Source organism: Chrysochloris asiatica, unplaced genomic scaffold, assembly GCF_000296735.1.
Source record: "Chrysochloris asiatica unplaced genomic scaffold, ChrAsi1.0 scaffold00276, whole genome shotgun sequence".
In the NCBI taxonomy this organism is placed as follows: Eukaryota; Metazoa; Chordata; class Mammalia; order Afrosoricida; family Chrysochloridae; genus Chrysochloris; species Chrysochloris asiatica.
The window spans coordinates 3,580,800-3,599,471 of NW_006408794.1; the positions used below are offsets into that span (position 1 = coordinate 3,580,800).

General features: G+C 37.8%; 1 protein-coding gene across 1 annotated transcript in view; it reads left to right on the forward strand.

The window, feature by feature from the left end:
- Positions 1-18,672, forward strand: part of DIP2C (DIP2 disco-interacting protein 2 homolog C (Drosophila)) — a 631,911-nt gene that overhangs the window by 331,412 nt on the left and 281,827 nt on the right. Inside the window, exon 3 of the mRNA XM_006874421.1 lies at positions 16,633-16,743. Coding sequence (XP_006874483.1) covers positions 16,633-16,743 — 111 coding nt within the window. The remainder of the gene's footprint in view (positions 1-16,632; positions 16,744-18,672) is intronic.

Sequence of the window (18,672 nt, forward strand, 5' to 3'; positions counted from 1 at the left end):
CATTTGATTGGCTTAGCTCGTTTTGGTGCCTTTACTGATAATCCTTATTTCTGAGAAGTTACCCCAGAGTGAACAGTCATTCATTATTTGTAACTTCACTCTGTAAAGCAAGTAAGTAGAGGTGGTGTTTCTAAATCAGAGATTTTGTGTTTGTTTTTTTCTGACTAGCCCAGTTATGGAAATAATTCTTGTATTAGATTTTTCATGAAAAATATTTTCTTTTGCAGTCATTCCTGTCTGCCATGCATTTTCTTTTAAGGAGTTTATGTTTTGATTAAATTTGCTTCTTCTTAAGCATTATTTTTATTTATCAGAGAAAATATTGGAACTTACTCCAGAAAATATTCTGAAAAGGTTTCTAAAATGTTTGGGCCAAATGGTTTGGGATGAGAACTTGTTTGTACAGGCATTCAGCAAAAGCTGACAGCTCAGATTGGAAAGAACATAAGTCCTTTCCCTGGGGAAGCATTTAAGAAGCAATTTGACTGCCTTAACATTTCATTGCTCTTTAGACCAATAAGTGACTCTCGTACAGAAGTGTCTACTAGTGACTCAGATACCACTGGACAGATGCATTGTCTTTGGTGAAAGCAGTACTGAATGTGTTTCTAAATTTAGATGAGGATCTTGGCTGATTCATGCTTGCAAAGCATGCTAGAAGCCATCAAGAAAAATGAAAATGATGCGTTTAATGAAGGAGTCAGAAAGAATATATTGCTTTTTGAAATTTATTTTTCTGAAAGAAAATAATACTTAGAAAAATGTTTTATTGATTGTGTACTTGCTTGGTCTTAGTTTTTTGGCTACGTAATGACTTTCAAGATTGTACTTCATTAATCTCTAAATCTGCCTAAACTTATAAAAGCAGAAAATAAAATCTATTGCCTGTCACTCTTAAGACTTTTAACTCTGTGAATCATGGCAAGCTGTGGACCACATTTTGGAGAGTGAGTATTTCAGAACACTTAATTGTGCTTATGAGGAACTGGTACATAGACCAAGAGACAGTTGTTTGAACAGAACAAGGGGACATGATTGGTTTAAAATCAGGGATGGTGTGTGCCAAGGTTGTATTCTCTCATCATACTTATTCAGTCTGTATACTTAGCAAATAATCTGAGAAGCTGGATTATATGAAGAAGAATGTGGCACAGGGTTGGAGGTACACTCATTAACAGCCTACTATATGCAGACGATACAACCTTACTTGCTAAAAAATTAAGAGGACTTAACATGCTTACTGATTAAGATCATAGACCACAGCCTTTTGTATGGGTTGCACGCAATGTTAAAGGACACAAACATTCTCACCACTGGAACAGTAAACAACGTCAAGATAAATGGAGAAAAGATTGAAGTTGTCAAAGACTTCATTTTGCTTGGATCCACCATCAACACTGGTGTGGAAGTGTTGTTGTTGCTCTTGTTGTTAGTGCCATCAAGTCAGGTCCAACAGAAATCAAATGACGTATTGCATTAGGTAAATCTGCACAAGACCACTTTAAATTGTTAAGTGCAAAGATGTCAGTTTGAATACTAAAGTGTGCCTGATTCTAGCCATAGTATTTTCAGTAACCTCATATGCATGTTAAAGTTGGACAGTGAATAAGGAAGACCATAGAAGAATTGATACATTTGAGTTAGGGTGCTGGAAAAGAACATTAAAAATGTCATGCACTGCTAGAAGAACAAACATCTGTATTGGAATAAATACAACCAGAATTCTCCTTGGAGGCCAGGATAAGGATAGTGAGACTTTGTCTCTCATACTTTGGACATGATGTCAGGAGAGACCAGTCCCTGGAGAAAGGATATCATGAAGAGGTCAAGTGGAAGGTCAGTGAAAAAGAGGAAGACCTTCAACGAGATGGATTGACACAATGGCAGCTCAAGCTTAACAACAGTTGTGAGAGTGATGCAGGACTGGGTGGTGTTTCATTCTGTTGTGTATAAAGTCACTGGGAGTTGTAATCTACTTAATGGCACCTAAAAACAACAACAACATTCTTTTCAAGATACATTTAAAGCACAGTGTCAGATTTTGTTATTTAGTCTTTACTGTTTTTACTGCCAGGGTTTTATAAAGTAGTAAGGTATTAATGTTACCATAAGCAGTAAAACATTTGTACTTGCCCAGATTCACTATTTCGTACAACTTGTACATGAACTAGATTTCATCTTTTACATAATTTCCAATAAAATGTTTTTCAAAACTATGCAATTTCTGTAGGTGTAATATTCTTCTCAAAACTCAGCCAAATAACTTTCTACTCAGTTACCAGTTACATTGTTGCTAGGTGACATCGAGTCAGTACCGACTCATAGTGATCTTTTGCACAACAGAATGAAACACTGTCTGGTTTCATACCAACTTCACAGTCTTTGCTATGCAGAGTCCATTGCTGCTGCCACTGTACCCATGCATATCATTGGGGATATTCCTTTTTCCATTCCTGGTTCTTATGAATACGACTGGTTAGATCAAGATAAACAGACTTCCTGAGGAAAGAGGGCTCTATTTCGATTAAATGGTGAATTTTTTGGCCCACGTTTTGTTTTGGCTAAAAAAGTTATTACATGACTATAGACTGGTTCTGTTTGAGAAGGACATTCGCTTACTGCGTTGTTAGACTGTTGAAATTATGCAATAGTCCAGGCATTTTTTTTTTTTCCCAGTTCTTTGAATTCTTTGTGCTGTGGTATCACTCATGTTTTTCCTGCTGCTTTCCATCTTAGGGATTCTGCGCATGCTTGCAGTGTGCTTCACTGTGCCCATCTGTACACGTAGATCTATTAAAGCTCAGTTCAAATCTCACTTCTATGTGAATTTTATCGATAATCCCTCAGATTAAGACAAATTTTCCTGTTCTAATTTTCGTAATATCCTACTTCTGAAATACTTAGTACAACAGTATTTGAATAGTGCTATTTAATGATTTCTTGTTTAATGATGCCACCTTCATTCCAACCGCAGTAGAATATAAACTATCTGAGTCTCCCCAGATTCCTGGACACAGTAAGTGAACATTCAGTAAATAGATGTTGAAGGGATGAGCAGAGTAGTTAGGATGGCACTGTTTTTGCTCTCTTGACAGATCAGAAAGTTGCAGTGCAGGCACATGTAATAACTTGTGCATTGATGGTCTGGAGGGATGGGTTGATGACTGACTTACCCCTCACCACCACCATGTGAGCTCCCACCTCTACCATTCTCACATCCCTTTGGGACTACACAGTGAGGACTGTGGATAGCATGGCTAGTGTGTCCTGTCCAAATTCAGTGTACTACTTGGCATTGAATGAATGCCTAAGAGAGCATTCAAATAGTTGGCTCAGCCTAGGGTAAGTGTCCCATCACGCCTGTCAGATTGTCATACTCTAGTGACTTGTGTGTTGCTGTGATGCTAGAAGTTGTGCCAGTGGCATTTCAAATACAAACAGGGTCACCCATGGTGGACAGGTTTTAGCGGAGCTTCCAGACTAAGACAGGCTAGGAAAAAAAGGGAGGTGGGCCACTTTTGAATGGTTAACCACTGTAAACCTTAAAACTAGCAGGGGACATTGTCAGATACAGTGCTGGAAGATGAGGCCCTCTGGTTTAAAGGAACTCAAAATATAACTAGGGAAGAGCTGCCTCCTTAAAAGAGAGTTTGTTCTGAATGATGTGGATGTAGTATAGCTTTCAGGACCTTCATTTGCTCATGGGCACAACTTTAAATGAGAATAGCTAAAGAGAATTCGTTTTTGTCCTTATTTATAAAGTTTATTCTTAAATGTGCAACAGACTCCAAGACAACATTCAATTCTAACTACGTGGCAAGAGGTATTACAGCAGGGAATTCAAATATTTAAACAAATGGAATTAGAAGGTCACCTCCATCACAAAGAACTAATTTTTTGCTGGACTTCCTAATTTCACTTATGACCAAGGGGCCATTCCCCATGTCCTTGGCTTTTACTTCCTTCAGTTTCTTCTGTTTCTCCTTTTGCTTCTGTAAGCCTTGTCTTCCTCCTCTATTTCCTTGTTCTGTTTCTTGGGTGGTTTCAGAAGCTTCTTCTTGCCACCTTCACAGACCAGATAGAACCTACCAGCCCATCCCCAAACCAGTTAACTGAATGCAAATACCTATTTACAACAACAGAAATGGTGACTATAAACATGATCCTCACCAGATGGAATGCACAGGAATCTAACTGACTACATCATTGGGAAGAGACAATGTGAAAGCTCAAAGTCATCAGCCAAAACAAGGCCAGGGGCCGACTGGAAAAGATCATCAGTTGCTCATATGTACCTTCAGACTGAAGCTGAAGAGAGCCGAAATACAACCTTCAATTGTATTTCAAAATACACCTGAGTTTAGAGGTTATCTCAAGAACAGATTTGATACATACAACACTAATTACCAAAGACCAGAGAAATTATGGTATGACATCAAGAACATCATACATGAAAAAATGAAAAGGTCATTAAAAAGACAAGAAAAAATAGATGTCAGGAGAGACTCTGAAACTTGCTCTTGAACATAGAGTAGCTAAAACAAATGCAAGAAATTAAAAGATGTGAAAAGAAAATTAAAAAAGAACAGCTGGAGAAAACAAAGTATTATAATAAAATGTGTGAAGACCTGGAGTTAGAAAACCAAAAGGGAAGAGAACATGCTGAACATTTCTGAAGCTGAAAAAACTGAAGAAAAAATTAAAGCCTCACATTTCAATATAGAAGTATTCTGTGGGCAAACTATTGTACATTACAGGAAGCATCAAAAGAAGCTGGAAGGAAAACACAAGCCCACTGTATCAAAAAGGATTAGTTGATGTTCAACCTTTGGAGGTAGCCTATGATCAAGAACCAATGATACTGAAGAAAGTTCTAGCATCCCTGAAGGCATTGGCAAAAGGCAAAACTTTAGGAATTGATGGAATACCAATTGAAGTACTCACTGGTCTATGCCAAGAAATTTGAAAGAAAGCTATCTGACCATATTAATATTACATACAAATAAAATTTTGCGGTAGATAATTAAAAAATGGTTGCAGTACGCAAAAGGTAGCTGCTAGAAAATCAAGCTTGATTCCCAAAAGAGAACATAGAACAGGGGATATGGTTGCTGACATCAGATAGACCTGACTGAAAGCTGAGAATACCTGAAAGATGTTTACTTGTGTTTTATTGGTTATACGAAGACATTAGACTGTGTGGATCATAAAAAACTATGGATAACACTGTGAAGAATAGGATTTTTTGAACACTTAATTGTGCTTGTGCAGAACCTGTACAAAGAACAAGAGGCAGCCATTTGAACAGAATAAGGGAATATTGAATGGTTTAAAATTAAGGAAAGGTGTCTGTCAGTGTTTTCTCCTTTCACCATACTTACTCTATCTGTGTACTGAGACACTGGATCATCTGGAGAGGACGCAAAGTCAGGATTGGAGGACTCATTAACAACGTATGATAAGCAGATGATGCAACACTGCTTGCTAAACTTGAAGAGGACTTGAAGTACTTCCTAACGAAGATTAAAGAATATATCCTTCAATATGGATAACAACTCAAGTGTGTAAAGAAACTGAAAATCCTTACAATTGGACCAATAAACAGCATCTTGATAAATGGAGAAATATTGATGTCAAGAAATTCATTTTACATGGATCCACAGCCAGTATTCATGCAAGCAGCAGTCAAGAAATCTATTGCATTGGACAAATCTTATGCAAAGGACCTCTTCGAAGTGTTAAAGAGCAAAGATGTCACGTTGAGGAATAAGGTATACCTGACTTTAGTTTCATTCACCTCATATGCATGTGAAAGCTGGACAATGAATTAAAAGACTGTCAAAAGACTAATGTGTTTGAACTATGGTGTTGGTGAACAATATTGGAATTACTATAAACTTCCAGAAAAATAAACAAATCTTGGTAGAAGTACAGCCAGAATGCTTCTTAGAAGCTAGGATAACAAGACTGTGTCTCATCTTTGTACATGTTATCAGAGGGTCCAGTCCCTGGAAAAGGATGTCATGCTTGGTAAAGTAGAAGATCAACAAAAGAGGAGGATCTTGAACGAGAAGGATTGACACAGTGGCTGCAACAGTGAGATCAAACATAGTAACAATTGTGAGGATGGCCCAGGACCAGACAGTACTTAGTTCTACTGTCTGTGGTGTCACTATAAGTAGGAGCCAACTCAGTGGCACAGAGCAATGAGAGAAGCAGGACAAGGGTCCAAATGTTTAGCTTATAATTCAGATCCATGCTACCTGCATCAGGTATCTCCTGTCTCTGTTCACAATTTTATTTTGATTTCTGATTTGCATAATTTGTATATAAGTACTAATAGTTGTTTCCATATCTGATATGTCAGAGGACAACATGATTTTGAATCTCAGCACCTTCTAATGAGTTGACTAATAATTATATTTTAGAGCTTGATTCAAAAATCATCGTATTCCATAAGATAACTACAGAGATACTTTCCTGACATGAATTCTGTGACCCACGTTTGTCATTTCATGTGGCTACCATGGAGAGTACTTTATTTGAAATCTAGTCACAGGTTCTTCTTCTGGGTTTTAAAAATTTTGAGGGAGAATGTTGCATGTAAGCTTGTTAGCCAAGTTTAGTGTTTTTGAAATTTGCCCCTGTGAATTTGGTGTCATACAAAATGTAGAACCTTCTTATCTTGTATTTAGGGATTGAAATCTGAGTTTTCCATGGATGATGCAGTCAATGTACTTGGCTACTAACGAAAGGTTAGAGGGTTGAGTCCACCTAGATACTCCTTGGTATTGAAAGAAAAAGTCCAAGCTGCACTGAAGGCATTAACAAAGATGAAGGCTCTGAGAATTGATTGACTACAAATTGAAAATCAGTTAACAAAGTGATGCAGCATGGGAGGCACTCAATCATCTATGCCAAGAAATTTTGAGGACAGCTATCTGACCAACTGATTGGAATCAATCCATATTTGTGCCCATTCCAAAGAGAGGTGACCCAGTGGAATGTGGAAATCATTGCACAGTATCATTAATAACACAATGCAGGTAAAATTTTGCTGAAGATAATTCAAAAATGTCTGTAGCAGTACACTGACAGGCAACTGCCAGAGGATGAAGCAGGATTCAGATGAGGGCTTGGAACCAGGATTGCTGACATCAGATGGATCTTGGCTAAAGCATATAATACCAGAAAGATGCTTACCTGTGCTTTATTGACTCTGCAGAGCTTTTGACTGTGTGCATCATGACAAGTTATGGACAACATTGTGGAAAATGGGTAGTCCAGATCACTGAATTATGTTCTTGAGGAACCTGTACATTGACCAAGAGGTAGTTGTTCAAACAGAAGAAGGGGGCACTGAATGATTTAAAATCAAGAAAGGTGTGTGTCATGTTGTAGTTTTTCACCATACTTATTCAATCTGTTTGCTCAGCACAAAATCCGAGAAGTCTGATTATATGAATGTGGCATTAGGATTGGAGGAAAACTCACCAACAACCTGCAATATGCAGATGATACAACCTTGCTTACTGTAAAGAAAGAGCGCTTAAAATACTTACTGATGAAGATCAAAGACCACAATCTCCTTTATGAGTTGCACCTCAATGTAAAGCAAACAAAAATCCTCACAACTGGACCAGTAAGTAACGTCATGATAAATGGGGAAAGATTGAAATTGTCAAAGACTTTATTTTGCTTGACTCCACCATCAATACTTATGGAAGCAGCACTCAAGTGCACAAGAATTCTTTAAAGTGCTGAAGAGCAAAGATGTCATTTTGAGGACTGAGGTGCACCTGATCCAAGGCAAGGTATTTTCAGTAGCCTCATATGCATGTGAAATACAGTGAATAAGGAAAGCCATAGAAGAATGGATGCATTTGAATTATGGTGTTGGAGAAGAATGTTAAAAGTACCTTGGACTGCTAGAAGAACAAACACATTTATCTTGGAAGAAGTACCTTCATAATGTTCCTTAGAAGCCAAGGTGGTGAGACTTCATCTCTCTTTACTTTGGACATTTTATCAGGAGGGACCAGTCCCTGGAGAAAGGATATCCTGCTTGTTAAAGTGGAGGATCAGTGAAAACGGAAAAAAACAAAAACTCCAATCAGATGGATCGGCAAAGTGGAAGCAGCAGTGAGCTTAAGTGTAATGAGGATTATGAGGATGGCGCAGGACCAGACATTTCATTGTTGGAGCTATGAGTTGGAGCTGACTCTACAGTGCCTAACAATGACAGACACTCCTTAAAGGGAAGAGCTTGACAATCTACTTCTGAAAAGATGAGCCATTGAAAACCTTGTGGAGTACAGTTCCACTCTGATTCATATGGGGTCCTACAACACTTAGGTGTTTTTAAAGCTTGAGTCACCTGCCATTTTGTTCTGTTTTCCTTAGAAAATAAAGACGGCTTGATGTATGTGAGCATCTTATTGGTGTATTCTGATTGGTTATTCTAACAACTGCTGAGCTGCTGTTATGGTAGTTGCATGCTTGGTGTCTATGTTTATTCTGCCTCAAGAACAATAAAATTGTCCTCATTTCTGTTGTGACTAAATTACAATGCCTTTCTCTCGCAATGGAAGATATGTCTGCTGGTGCATGAACCTTTTTCCTAACCTGGGTTTAGGATACATATGCCTCTCTAAGACTGTTTCAGTCGCTGAGAGAACCGTGCAGTTCCAGAATTATTCTCTTGCCTGTGTAAATGCAAATACAATGTGATCATGCGGGATGTAGTATAAGATGCAAGAATCTGAGAAATGTCGTATTTAAACTGATGTTGATTGTTTGTGACTTAGCATGAATTCTTTCCACACTGAATTGCTACAGAAAATGAACTTGCCCTTGATCAGTAAAATCAACTTTGTTTTTGTTGTTATCTAAAACATTCTTAAACTCTCACCCTCAGATAAAGGTTTGATCAAATAAATAACCTGTTAATGTTTGGTGATATTTAATAGGTCATCCATCTTGTTGTTGATAGCAATATTTAAAAGGGAACAAAGCTAAACCTACTTTCATTTAATATTTCTGGAATGTGAGTAGTGTTGGATATAGAATCACATTGTATCCACCTGAAAAGTGAGAATGGGGTCTACTTTGGTATTTTGGTTAGAAATTTGTTAAGTTAATAAGAAAAAGCAGAAACCTGAAATCCCAATCCTGACACTACACTCATTGGTATTTTGAAGTTGTCATTTTACCAACTGAATAAGAACAAATTGTCAGGACTTGGGAAATTGGATTCCAGTGCATGTACAGCATCTAAAAGGCTTCTTTCAAACTTTTAGTGTCAGATCCTTTTGCATGTTTTAAACTCATGAGTCCCTATTCAGATTAAATTTTTATGAGAAGAAAATGGTTATTATATAAGTTTATACTGGTTTTTGTCCAGATATCTATGTGGATGATGACTGAAGTAGCAATAATTATAACAATAAAGTGTTAGGTTAGTGTAGTTGGTGTTAGTGGTAAAGTATCTGTGATGAGATTAAATTCTTTCTGTCTTGTGATGCTCTCAGTTGAGTTAACATAGAGCAAATGGAGTAAATTTACCTGTAGTTACAACAATTTTATGAAATTACAATTGCTATTGAAATTCTTGATTGTACTTATTTAAAAAATAAGGCGGGAACAGTGCTGCTTTGTGAACAAGAGGGTTATAATTAGGCACTTAATGAGAATGAGATTGGATTCAGAAATTGTTTGTGAGATATGGAGAAAAGAAAATCTCGAGCAGTGTCACAAGCACATACAGTTTAGTTTTACTTGCATGAAAGCCCTGTGGATGCCTAGTAAGCTTTTGCAGCATCCCAGTCCTTTACATGTGTTAGACCTGAAAACAACTGGAGTTACAGTGAGTTGTCCTTATGAGATCATTTAGTCCATGTCTCTATCCCCCTTCCAAACATAACATGGGAACTGAAGCTTAGGGGCAAAGTGATTTGTTCAAGGTTATACAATTAATAGAGATAAGGATGGTTCTATGATAGAAATCCTGTCTTTCCTGCAAAAGACTTGTGTTTGAATTCAAGCACAGCCATGACTTGTTGGCCAGTGGAGGCTTGGGTGTTATATGAAGCTGAATAGACAGCTTCCAGACTAGGAAAAAAAGGTCTGGTCTGGTGATGTACCTCTTTAAAATTAGCTAGTGAAAGCCCTCTAGATCACTAAGGTAGGATCTGCAAAGGATCATGGACATGGCAGAGAATCGGAAGCATTTCCTTCTAGTATTCCCTGAAACTTACTCTCCAGTGTAGAGATGCTAAAGCAAATGGAAGAAATGAGGAGGTCCAAGAGCTGAACAGAAAATGTCAAAGATCAGCTCAAGAAGGCAAAGCCAAATATTACAACAAAATGTGCAAAAATATAGAATCAGAAAAACAAAAAGGAAGAACATGCTTAGCATTTCTCAAGCTGGGGAAACTGGAGAAAAAATTCAAGCCTCAACTTTTGTTATTGAAAGATTCTCTGGGCAAATGATTGAATGATACAGAAAGCATCAAGAGAAGATGGAAGGAATGCACAGAGTCACTTTACCAACAGGAAATGGTTAATGTTCAACTGTTTTAAAAGGTTGCATATGATCAAGAGCCAGTGATACTGAAGGAGGAAATCCAAGGTGCATTGAAGGAATTGGCAAAGAACAAGGCACCAGGAAGTGATGGAATAAAAACTGAAACCTTTCAAGAAAGTGAGGCGGCACAGGAGGCACTCACTCAACTCTGTGAAGAAATTAGGAAGACAACTATATGGCTGACTGATTGGAAGAGATCCATATTTGTGCCTGTTCCAAAGAGAAGATAACCCAATGGAATGCGTAAATCATTGGACAGTCTCTTTGATATCCATGCAAGTAAAGTTTTTCTAAAGGTAATACAGAAACAGCTGCAAGCATACTTTGACAGAGAACTTCCAGAGGTTCAAGCCGGATTCAGAAGAAGCTGTGGAATGAGGGATATCATTGCTGATGTTGGATGGATCTTGGCTGAAAGCAGAGAATACCAGAAATATGTTTACCTGTGCTTTAGTGAATACGCTAAGGCTTTCCATTGTGTGGATCATGACAAGCTATGGACAACATTGCGAAGTACGAGTATTCCAGAACACTTAATTGTGCTCATGAGGAATCTGTACTTAGACCAAGAAACGGTTGTTTGAACAGAACATGGGAACACTGAATGGTTTAAAATTAGGGAAAGGTGTGTGACAAGGTCGTATTCTTTCACCATACGTACTCAACCTGTATGCTGAGCAAATAATCCGAGAAACTGGGTCCTATGAAGAAAAACGTGTCATCAGGATTGGAGGAAGACTCATTAACAATCTGCAATATGCAGATGATACAATCTTGCTTGTTGAAAGTGAAGAGGGCTTAAAACATTTACTGATGAATATCAAAGAGCACAGCCTTTGGTATGGATTTCATCTCAATGTAAAGAAAACAAAAATTCTCACCACTGGACCAATAAACGATATTCTTATCAACGGAGGAAAGATTAAAGTTGTGAAGGACTTCATTCTTCTTGGATCTACTATCAACGCTCACGGAAGCAGAAGTCAAGAAATCAAATGACATATTGCATTTGGCAAATTGGTTGCGCAAGCCCTTTTTAAAGTGTTGAAGAGCAGAGATGTCAGCTTGAGGACTAAGGTGCTCCTGACCCAAGCCATGGTAGCTTCTAAATCACCTCATATGCATGTGAAAGCTGGACAGTGAATAAGGAAGACCGTAGAAGAATTGATGCATTTGAGTTATGGTGTTGGAGGAGAATATTGAAAGTACCATGGGCTGCCAAAAGAACCAAAAAGATGCATTTTGGAAGAAGTGCAGCCAGAGTGTTCCTTGGAGGCCAGGATGGCCAAACTTCGTGTCTCATACTTCGGACATACTGTCAGGAGGAACCAGTTGCTGGAGACGGATATCATGTTTGGTAAGGTGTGGAGGGTCAGAGAGAAAGAGGAAGACCTCCAACAAGATGGATTGGCCAAGTGTCTGCATTGGTGGACTCAAGCGTGGCAACAGTAGTGGCCCAGGATTGGGCAGTGTTTCGTTCTGCTGTGCATAAGGTCAGTACCGACTCGATGGCACCTAACAACAACAACAACAATGCATGGGGTTGTCATGAGTCAGGGCAACTCGATAACAACTAACAACGGCAATAGCATAAAACTAGTACAAATAAAACCAAAGTCTAAATCTACCCAGTTCTAATCCTTTTATTTATTTTCATCATAATTTTTGTTTTTCAATTTGGAAACTATTATTTTCAGTTTTTTTTCTCTTACTATCTGAACTTAGAAATCCTGATTTTTTTTTTCCTCCTGAAGCTTTGAATATCTGAATTTACCAAGTTTTGTCTATACTGCAAGATCTTCTGATTTGTGGTATGTCATTGTGTTACAGGGATGTACAGGTTTGCAAGCATTTGCCTTATTCTTGTTGCAGTTAAGCACCGTGGAATCGGTTCCGACTCATTACTCATTTTTCTTCCACATATTGAGAGACCAACGGTTGCACCTTAGATAGCCACTCATGAGCTTTTAAGATCCTAGTTGCTGACACCAAAGTAGGATGTAGAATGTTGTCTTTGGGAATCTGTTATACCAATTGGCCATGGTGTCCCCTGACACTGTAGTCCTGAGACCCCCATGCCCATAACTCTTTGCCTCAGGGTGTTGGTAAAGTCTAAGACATTTTCATAATTTTGTTCTGTATGCTCCACCACATTCATAGATGTGTTTGCAGCAAAGGTGAGTTGTTGTTGTTGTTGTTAGTGTACAAATATCCTCTGTCTAACTCAGGTAACGTAGTGATTACTAATCGGACTACTAACCTCACAGTCAGCAGTTTGAAACTACCAGCTGTTCCGCGGGAGAAAGATGAGGTGTTCTGTTCCCGTAAAGATTTACAGCCTTAGAAACCCTGTATGGGGTCACTATGAGTTGGAACTGACTCCACGGCACATAACAACAACAACCTTTATTATATATTTGTGAAAATCACTTATTTCTTAATTCCATTTCCCATGAACTGTGTGAAGCCCTGTCATACAGTTTTCCTGTTAAACAATTAAATGAATTAATTATTGTGAAGTGCTTAGACCAGTGCTTTAAAAGTTTTCGCTATTATTGTCATCTCTTTATGGATGGGAATCTTAGATATAGCAAGGTTAAGGAATTTACCCAAGGTCACAAAGTTATTAAATGGAAGCCAGAATTTAATCCTAGGGCTTTCTGACTCCAGACCGAAGATTTTAGCTATACTGCCTTTTTTGCCTCTCAAATCACATAGGATCTACAACTAATTTGGAGCTTAGCAAGGTGGCTAGCACATAAGTGCTTAATGTTGTGGGAGGAAGCGATTCAGCCTTGATCTTTGCTGTCTTGTTCCCTGAAGAGAATTGATTTCTTTGTCCTCCTGACTTGTGAGTGGTGTTAGACGATGACCATTTTCTCCCTCCAGACACTTATCCCTTCACTTTCATCCACACTTTCCGTGTTAAGTTAGAGGGTTCTGGTCTTTGCTGAGGCCTAGTTTTTAGTCTAGGTTCTCTAAACTAGAAAAAAATATATGAATGTGAGAGCTCAACAGTGCTGAATTCTAAGCTATAACTGTGTGTTTTAGTAATGATACTTATTAGTGTTACCGAGAATGCATCCATTCCAGCAGTAGCATTTGTTAAGTCTTTTTGTGGAGGATAACCTAGAAAGTCCCCTTGGACTTGGAGTTGCCTATTTTGCTGAGACCTTTTATTTTCTGAACCTAGTTTTAGCTCACAGTTCATTCACGATACCATAAAAGTAATAAAATATGCAGTCATATTTTAATTCTTCTAATGTCCTATTATTATTGACCTGTTGATGTTGTCCTCCTTTTTCCCTAGTCTTAGTCTTTTCCTGTTAAAATCTTGAATTGTAAGTTGTGCAGTTCACTCACTGAGAGTAGGTGATCACAGGATTTGTGTGACAAATTCGCTTTCTGAAGATAGTTGTATAAAATCCATGAACAAACCAAACAATAACCTACAACTGCATATACCCACTCCTCACTTATTGACATGATTAGGTTCCAAAGATCAGTTCGTTACATGGAATTGATGTTATGCAAAGATTGAGGATAACCACTTCAAATCACAAAGTGGAGGATGGACTAGATCATTACATAACTCCAAGATTGCATCATTACGTAACTAAGTTACAATATTACAAAACTGGAAGAAAACCACTGAGAATCTTGGCCCGCCTAAGTTAACACATAACCTTAACCAGCACAGCCAGCATTACTTTTGCCTCATACCTCAGTGTTTGTTGCTACCAGATTTCTGTCATTAATGTTCAAAATCGGCAGATTGTGGATTTTTTTTTTTTTTTGCTGTTGTCATAAAATTAAAATGTCAGATAATGAGATAATAAGTGAGGAATAGGTATATAGATACAATTATTATTACTACATTTCCCCCTCAAAAAAGTATGCTATCTCATAAGTAACAAGAAGATGCTAACGTAGAAAGTAATTCCAGGAAACATATTTGAATGAATTAGATAGATAACTAAGATTGAATAATAAACATTCAAAAAGCAAAAATGAAACAGACTACTAGTTAACCTTGTCAGCTTACAAATAAAATGGAAACTCGCAGCTCTACATTTATCTCTACTTTTTTCTGCAACTACACAAAGATGACAGTAAAGGAATAAGAACAAAGAGCAGGGCAGATTCAGTGACACATTTTTACAATATGCTAAGAAGATGGCTCCATTCCATAAGCACTGGACTGTGAACCAGAAAAACAACAACAATATAGATGGTTTAATAGTGCCTTTTTCAGCAAATTGTCAGAAGTCAGTAGATAAAGATACTGAAGAAAACCGTGTTGTTGGAGGCAGTGGTGGGTACCTTGAATGGAGGTGGAACAAAGCATAAGGCCTGAAGGAGGCGTGGGATCTAGGGAACAGGCGATTCAGGTGTTCCCCACTCCTGCCAGAGGTGTTTATTTTCTGAAGAAATTGAACTAGAGAGACTCCAGATTTAGGAACACCAGGCAATACTGAAAATCAGAGTTAAAACAACCACTACCCCAGAATGATGGTTTTGCTGTGTTTATTCACAAGGAAGAAGAATAAAGATACTTTTTTGGGATTAAAAGACCTGTTGTAAATAGATTGGGCTGCTCTACCTGCCCCTGTGGTGGGGAGAAAAACTGACTTACACTCCTTCAGTGGAAATAAAAAAGAGATTGTAGAAGTTGATAACAGGAGAAAAGAAAAGGCTGAATCAATTTCATATAAACCTTACAGGATCGGAATGGCGTTTAACTTCTCATTAACAATAATGGGAATTCAAAGGCAATGAATAACAACTTTCACATCAAATTCTGTATGTAGCCAAACTATCAGTTATGTTAGGGTAAAGACTGAAAAAAAAAAAAAAAATTCAGACCTGCTGCAGAGGCTTAAACTAATATGTCTTTTATCCTTTCTTGGGAAGCTACTCAAGTGTGCTCCTTTAGAATAAGAGACTAAAAACAGTAAATAAGATAACATTAAGAAATACAGGAAACAAATGACTTAACACAAAAAAATAAACAAGTCCCGGCATAAGGTTCAAAGGAAATCCTATACAGCAGTTCTAGAAACTAGCTTGTCAAAATGAGAGCAAGGAGGACCGAACATTCTTAGAGGTGTAATCAACAGGGAAAAATACAATTAAATTTACAAATGATCACCAGATGTCAGTGGTCGACCACCAGGACAAAAAGAGTGTTTTGGTGTACTGTTGGAGTATTTTGAAAGACTAAGTAAGAATATATTGAAAGTCAAAATAATTAAAAATAAAATGCAAATATTAACTGCAGAATAATAAAGTATTGGTCAGATTACCTTTCTGGTTTCGGATTGCCTTTCCACCGCTGTAATCATTTTATCTGTCCATGTTGACGTTTTTCAGAGTTCATCAAAGCCATATTTAAATAAAATGTGTTAACATTGTTTAACATCAAATGGAGTAAGTTTCCAGAGAGTTAGAAATTTCGATTGAGCACAAAGCTAAAGTTTGTGCTAAATCTTGTATACTTAAATAGTTTAAGTATTCTTTACGACTTATTTTCAAGTTACGTTAAATCCACAAATGATAAAATATCATTTTACATTTTCTCAAGAAATTTATTGAACTATTTGTTAACATAAAAATGGTCATAACTTGCTTCTTTCTTCGGCTCCATTTTCAGTAATTCTAGAGATTTTAGTTGTGTCTTAACTTGAGTTTTTTCCCATGATGCAGTGGGTATGTACAGTGTATAATAGACTTCTATCTTTGTATTTCCAGAAGCTACAATGTTGACAGCATGAGTTATTTCCCATGCATTACACCTGTCTTGTAGTTTACTTTCCCTTCTTCCCCAGTCTAGTCTAGAATGAATGGTACCTTCTCTCATCCTGTTGAATTGGCTGTAATATTTCCTTGTACTCCCATGGCCATTTCTACATGCTACTCCAACTCTGCTGTGGTAATATAGTGCTTCCAGGTTTCACTTTACCAAATGATTTGTTCTACAAAATATATTAACTCTTATGACCAAGTAAATTCTCACCCTAAACTTGCATTTCTCTCCTTAAATTCAGGAGTGGATCAAGCTTTGCCTCAAGAACGTCGAACTCCTGTTACTCCTTCTTCTTCCTCTCGCTATCATCGCCGAAGGTCCTCAGGGTCACGAGATGAACGCTATCGGTCAGGTAAGGCACTAAATGAGGACCTGAGATGGTTAATATTTCAGTCTATATCTTTAGTGTTCTTTGTAACTAATATGTGCATGTTTCTAGGATGATGTTGTTGGTAAGTACTGTGGAGTCGGTTCCAACCCACAGTGACCCTACACAAGGTTTCCAAGGCTGCAGATCTTTACAGGAGCAGAAAGCTTCATCTTTCTTCTGTGGGACAACTAGTAGTTTCAAATTGCCGACCTTGAAGTTAGCAGCCCGATTCTTAACCAGTACACATGTTATTGTTGTTGTTGTGCCGTCGAGTCAGTTCCGACCCATAGCGACCCTGTACAGGGTTTCCGAGGGTGTAAATCCTTACAGGAGTAGAAAGCCTCATCTTTCTCCTGTGGAGCGGCTGGTAGTTTCGAACCACTGACCTTAAGGTTCGCAGCCCGATTCGTAACCACTACGACACATAGCACTATAAAAAATTTGAATTTTCTGTTGCTTGGCTGTGTGGCCAAAGATGACTATAACCTATTATTATACAGAAATACACCTTTTATGGTAGACATTATAATTCGGTAAATAGTAACGTTTTTTCACATTGTTTTAACACTGTATTGTCTGCTATTTAGAATTTCATAATTAAAGAGAAAACAAAAAAACAGAATCTCTCAGTTACCAAATTTTGATCATTTTTTAGCTGCTGCTATTTTGCAGTTTAATTGAACTTTTTATGATCTCGCTTGCCAAGATTGCCAGGTGTATTCTGTTTTCTTTCGTAGTGGTCTATTCTTCATGTGTAGTTTTCCATTAAGAAACAAAACCCTTACTATTTCATATAATCCATGTATCTTACCTATTTTTGTCTTGTGTTGATGTCTTAGGAATTTAATTTCTCTCCAGTCATCACCTGGGCTTGGTCGGGTGAAATTTCTCCCATTAATTTGGCCACGGGAGACTTACACTGTGATTATTTTAATTACATTTTCAGGGATTTTTCTCCAACATGGAGATTAGGATGGCTTTTTTCCTGCTACTCCCTACCTACATATTTTCAAAAAGCAATTGTCTGTCAGTTTTGTTGTTAAGGGTTGCACAGCTGTTTAGAGTACATGTCCATTGCTGATGACACCCTTCAGTATAATATTTGGATTCCACTTTTTACTTTGCAAAGTACTTTTCATACACAGTATCTCATTGGATTTTTGTAACAAACCGGCGAAGTAGTTGTTTTTGTCTCATGTTGCAGAAAAGGAAATTTAGGCTAAGTGAGGTTTATATAGTGTACCCCAAGTACACAAGTGGCAGGTAAGTGATGGGACTCTAAGCCCTGTAGATTCTCCCAGTATCATGCTTCATGACTCAGTGCATTAACAGCAGGTTTACGTGATGAACCACCCACCATATCCACCTTCCTAGCTCTGCTTTTCTTTCTAACAATGAGAAAAGGGGAACACAGAGCTTTTAATTGCATTAGGGTTCACTTGTACAAGGAAGAAGAAATGTACTTGAAAAAGAAAAGCTGATCTCTATTTCTCAGATGTTTACCTTTCCTTTTTGGCAACTGTCAGAAGGTCTTTGAACCTAGGAAAATATCTAGAATGATATGGAAGGAAAAAGTATTTTGTTCTCTAATCTTCACCCTGTAAATTTCACAGCTATTTTAATACCCAAGCACATCTCAGGAGCTCATATTACTCACTTAGACATCTCAGGGGCTCCTTTGGAATAATTAAGAAGGTCATTGTTGTTGTTAAGTGTTGTCAAGTCAGTTCTGATTCATAGAGACCCTATTAAAGGTTTCTGAGGAGCGGCTGGTGGGTTTGACCCATCAACCTTGCAGTTAGCAGTTCAGTGCTTATCCTACAGTGCCACACTAGAACTCCAATTGTTGTCGAGTACTGTTGAGTCGATTCCGACCCATAGCGACCCTGTACAGGGTTTCCGAGGGTGTAA